The sequence below is a fragment of the Sinocyclocheilus rhinocerous genome, unplaced genomic scaffold (genome assembly GCF_001515625.1).
Source record: "Sinocyclocheilus rhinocerous isolate Xijiao unplaced genomic scaffold, SAMN03320098_v1.1 scaffold2145, whole genome shotgun sequence".
In the NCBI taxonomy this organism is placed as follows: domain Eukaryota; kingdom Metazoa; phylum Chordata; class Actinopteri; order Cypriniformes; family Cyprinidae; genus Sinocyclocheilus; species Sinocyclocheilus rhinocerous.
In genome coordinates this window covers 72,714-78,202 of record NW_015670983.1, presented here as the reverse complement: position 1 = coordinate 78,202, position 5,489 = coordinate 72,714, and the positions used below count along the sequence as shown (strand labels likewise).

General features: G+C 42.2%; 1 protein-coding gene across 3 annotated transcripts in view; it reads right to left on the bottom strand.

Annotated features, from left to right (window-relative positions):
• Window positions 1-5,489, bottom strand: part of LOC107734608 (protein phosphatase 1 regulatory inhibitor subunit 16B-like) — a 42,368-nt gene that overhangs the window by 1,555 nt on the left and 35,324 nt on the right. For all 3 annotated transcript variants that reach the window (XM_016546605.1, XM_016546606.1, XM_016546607.1), the window contains exons 3-7: window positions 5,270-5,340; window positions 2,532-2,677; window positions 1,709-1,812; window positions 872-996; window positions 101-226 (exon numbers count right to left, since the gene is read on the bottom strand). In XM_016546605.1, the coding sequence (XP_016402091.1) occupies window positions 101-226; window positions 872-996; window positions 1,709-1,812; window positions 2,532-2,677; window positions 5,270-5,340 (572 nt within the window). The remainder of the gene's footprint in view (window positions 1-100; window positions 227-871; window positions 997-1,708; window positions 1,813-2,531; window positions 2,678-5,269; window positions 5,341-5,489) is intronic.

The window sequence follows — 5,489 nt, the reverse complement described above, 5'->3', positions numbered from 1 at the left end:
GTGTGTGTGTGTGTGCGTGTGTGTGTGTGTGAGTGTGTGTGTGTGTGTGTGTGCGTGTGTGTGAGAGAGTTTGTGTGCATGTGTGTGTGTGTGTGAGTACCTGTCCCCAGCATGCAGCAGCGTGTAACGGCGTCCACCCGTCAGAATCCCTCATCTCTGTTCTGGCTCCACCCTCTAACAGCATCTCTGCAGCCTGTGTGAAACCGTTCGCCGCTGCGATGTGCAGCTGAAAACACACACACACACACACACACACACACACATACATCCATAAACATATCAGGACCCGAATAAGAACTCAAAGAATTAGACATCCATGTGCAACACAACTACTGCAGATGGAAACTTCATCATCCATCAGGACCAGCACTAAAACACATTAGTATGTGTGGATCCGGCTCCCATGATGCCGATCACTAGACTAGAGCAAACAGAAGCAGGACGGTCTGATGAAAAGATCAGCTCAGCATGTTGTGATGCTCATTCTGAGATACTCCAGTTCTTCTCATTTGTTTGCTTTCATTCAGCAGCTTCAGCATCATCACAAATGCATGAACTCTAAACACACTCAGCGGGTCGAGGGAAGCATTACGTGACGCTGATACAAAGCTCCAGTAAAAGCGTCTCGTATCTGAATGATGAACGGAGAGCAGAGCTGTGAATCAGTGCTGCTGCATTAACCCTGATCACACTCATGCTGGAAAACTCAGAAAACAAGAAAAGACCACTGCTGTAAATAAGATTCTAGTTCTTCAGTGATTCAGAATCTGTTGATAACCAACACTCACTTCACTCTGTGTGTGTGTCTGTGTGTGTGTGTGTGTGTCTGGGTGTGTTTGTGTTGAGAGAGAGTGTGTGTGTGTGTGTGTACCAGCGTGGCCCCCTGGGAGTCGTGTCGGTTGACGTCGGCTCCATCCTGCAGGAGGTTCTGAGTATCTCCCAGCATCCTCCTCTCCACCGCTGCTCTCGTCTCATTGATCATCTCCTGTGTGATGCCTGTCATGCACACAATGATTGGTCAATACAGCTGTCAATCAAACAGAGAGCTGATCCAGACTGGGAAATAAATTATTGCAATGAAGCTGAAACATCCAGTGCTGGGGGTAATGCATTACAAGTAACGCGAGTTATGTAATCAGATTACTTTTTCAAGTAACTAGTAAAGTAATGCATTACTTTTACATTTACAGGAAAATAGCAGAGTTACTTTTTCAAACAAGTAACTCAAGATACTTTGTTTTCCCATTTATTTGCTGACAGCTCTCCTGTTGAGAGAAATTGGGAGTGAGGCTTATTCATTTCACTTTTTTAGTGTGAAAGAGCCTTTACAGTTGCTTTACTTAGTTACTTTTTTATGGAGTAACACAATACTGTAATGCATTGCTTTTAAAAGTAACTTTCCTAACGCTGGAAAACTCACAGTGAAACGTCAAGATGAGTAAATCTTCATCTTTCAGTAAACCTCATTTGTTCAGTTACTCAGATTGACTGTTGGGTGATTGTTTCTATTCTGTTCAATGTTTACGTCATAATCACAGTAAGAATCAGAATGGAAAAATCCAATCTTTCCAAATCTCATCTCGTCATTCAGTGATGAGATCTGCTATTTGAACGTTAGAATCTGGACTTTAAAACACTGATGAAACAAACGCATGTAATAAAGCTGCTGACATCAGCACAGGCAGTGATTGGAGGATCGGAGGTTCACCTCGGTTGGCCATGGCGGTCTCGATGATGTCGAGCGTGGGGTCGTCCTCACAGAGGTCATAGGGCATGTTACCGTCTGAGTTCACTGCTAAGAGATCAGCGCCGCTGCGGAGACACCAGATCATCAGAGATCAGACCAGATCATGCCGAGAGAACACTATACCTGCGTTAAAAATATATACACCACCATTCAAAAGTTTGGGTTCTTTTGAAAGAAATTAATAGTTTTCATTCATCGAGGCTGCATTTAAGTGATCAAAAGTGACAGTAAAGACATGTATAATGTAACAAAAGAATTCTATTTCATATAAATGCTGTTCTTTTGAACTTTCTGTTCATCTGTGAATCCTGAAAAAAAAATGTATCACGGTTTCCACAAAAATATTAATGTTTTCAACATTGATAATAATCATAAATGTTTCTTGAGCAGCAAATCAGCATATTAGAATGATTTCTGAAGATCATGTGACACTGAAGACTGGAGTAATGATGCTGAAAATACAGCTGCGCATCACAGAAATACATTACAGTTTAACAGAGATTCACATAGAAAACAGATGTTTTAGATTCTAACTTTTTCAAATTTGTACTGTTTTTCCTGTATTTTTATACGCACTCTCACTCACACACACACACACACACTCTCACACACACACACACACACACAGACTCACACACACACACAGAGACCCACACATACACACACAGACTCTCTCTCACACATACAGACCCTCATACACACACAGATTCACACACACAGACTCTCTCTCTCTCACTCCCACCCAGACTCACACACAAAGACTCGCACACTCACACACACTCACTGCTGGATGAGGATCTTGACGAGGCCCGTGTGTCCACATGTCGCTGCAGCATGAAGAGGCGTCCAGAGCTCATTGTCCTGAGAGTTGACAGTCGCTCCGTGAGCCAGCAGGATCCGCACCATATTCTCATAGTTATCAATGCAACACTGAGACAGACAGAGAGAACGAGAAGAGAACTTCACCTACAACTCAAGCGTGAAACCTCTTTCACGCTGAGAGTGTGTGTGTGTGTGTGTGTGTGTGTGAGTGTGTGTGTGCTGGGTGGGGATGGAATTTTCCAGTAGGATTCAGGATGTAGGTTTGTATGTTGACAACAGACTGACACCAGTACAATCAGCTCAGTGAAGGCCTTGTGGTTTGTTATAATTAAGCTGACTAGAAATGCTGGACCTTCCATGTTCTGGGTGGCTTTTGCATGTTGTTTTTGCACGTTTAACCTCATATCTCTGTGATGTTTTGATCTATCTATCTATCCATCCATCCATCCATCTATACACACACACACACATACGTATATAAAACCCTCTGAAGAAATGAGAGATGTTTGCAGGAGATCAGACTGAGCGCTGCAGTTTGTCATGATGGACTGATTGTTTGTTTTCAAGCTTTTATTGCAATAAGCATCAGAAAATCAGATCAAACAGTTACGCAACACCGTGACAGATAGAGATGATTTGTTTACTAGCAGTAATTCAGTGAAGACACAACGCTCTGAAACAAACACACACCGCAGAGGGTTTTAATCCTGACGATCCAGCCTGGAGAAAGAGTGTGAGGCATTCTGGGAGAGAAACACACTGAGAGAGGGAGCAGGCCAACACAAAGAGAGTCTTTCATCGCCGCTGAACACCCACAGACAGAACCACAGAGACACACATGAACAGACAGACTGAACACGGATTCTGCAGCAGTTAACGAAACTATGGCGAAAAATATTCAGACAACCTTTTTCCACGACACCGACATCATTAAAAACACTAACTGTGACTATATCAACATGCACTGTCTTTGATGAAACAAGATGAGGCTAAAATGTAGTTTAAAAAGATTAAAACTCTCCAAATTCAAAATCTCTCTAGATTTTCTTCAACAAAAAAAGAGGAAAAATGTAGACCTCCACAAGTTTTCATGTTTGCAGTTTAACCGTTTAAATCCCTCTCTTAAAGGACACGTTCTCTTCCCTGTGCATAATTTATCTTCTCAACCTGGCAGCCATTCTTATTCACTCTCAACACTGCAGAAACAGCACTGATGATCTGAAGTCATCTACAATCATATAAGTTTGAGTTTACTGAGATATTCTGCTCAAATGAAAGTGTGATGCAGCCAGTCTGTATTGATTCACATGCTGTTTGCTGCGACTAAATCTGCCATCAAACCTTCTCATGATGAACTGTAATAAATGCAAACGTGATCTTGACTGTATTGTTTGTGATTGAGATTGAATAAATGCGCTTATGCCTCAATACAAAGCCTTTTTGTTGTTGTTTTAATAAAAAGACATGAATATAATTTGGAATGATTGGAATTAGTATTTTAGCTTTTGATTGTGTCTGTGTGTGTGTGTGTGTGTGTGTGTGATGCTATTTTCAAATTCGCGTGGCGGTGGAACATGCTTCTACATCAACGAAAGTTGGTGTACAGATGTAACAGCATTGAAGAAGATGTGCTGTCCTGATCTAGAAGCGCTCTTCATCAACTGTAAGCTGTTCTACTCGCCGCGGGAGTTTTCCTCATTCATTCTCGTAAGTGTCTACTTTCCAACGCAAGCACATGTCTGGTTCATCCTATACCGACATACAGGCAGAAACTGAGATCAGGACTGTAAAAAGATGGACTAATGAAGCAGGGGGGATTTACAAGCCTGCTTCGACTGCACTGACTGGAGTGTTTTTGAAGCTGCTGCCACCAATCTGGGGTGCATTTCCCAAAAGCAACTATGGTCGCAAGTTCCGTCGTTACCAATATATTTCAATGGAACTAATTACCATAGTTAGATAACGATGCTTTTGGGAAACACACCCCTGGACGAGCTCACAGATTCTGTAACATCATACATCAGTTTCTGTGAGGATATGTGCATCCCTACCAGGACAACAACGACAAACCGTGGTTCACTGCAGAACTCAGACAGCTCCGTCAGGCCAAAGAAGATGCCTACAGGAATGGGGACAGAGTCTTGTATAAACAGGCCAAAACTAAGTACACTGACAAAGGAGATCAGTGTGGCTAAGAGGAACTACTCGAAAAGCTGAGAAACCAGTTTTCTGCCAGTGACCCTGCATCAGTGTGGAAAGGACTGAAAGACGTCACCAACTACAAGACACGCCAGCACTGTGGAGAATCAACAACAGGCCGGCGATTTTAATGAGTTTTATTGCAGGTTTGAAAAACCCTGTCTCACACCCCACGCCCATTCTGACCTCCAGCAACCTCTACCCCCATCCTCGTAAACATGTGCAGACATACCTGGCAATAAAGCTCTTTCTGATTCTGATTTAAAACAAGTTGTGTTCCAAATTTGAGGTTGGTATCTCAAAAAATAAGCTTTCAGTAAGATTTTGTTTGGGGGCAGTACCAAACGTTTCCACTAGATGAAATACGCTTCCCATTCATTTCCAATACAGTCATTTTTGACCATGAAGAGAAGTGTGATTATTTTTTTTTAGGAACATTTTAACCAGTCAAATCAATGTGTGTGTGTGTGTGTGTGTGTGTGCGTGTGTGTGTGTGTTCACCTGGTGTAGGGCCGTCAGTCCGTCTTCGTTACACAGATCAGGACTCACGTTGTTCTTCAGTAGATATCGCACTGTGAGGAGACACAGACATAAAGACATTCATTCACGTCCCTTCAGATTAATATTCACATCAATCATGCAGTGCAGAACTGACACACTGTCTGCATCTTCAATTAGATTTTATTTTTATATTTCCTCTTTATTTTTAGTTAAAGTTTTA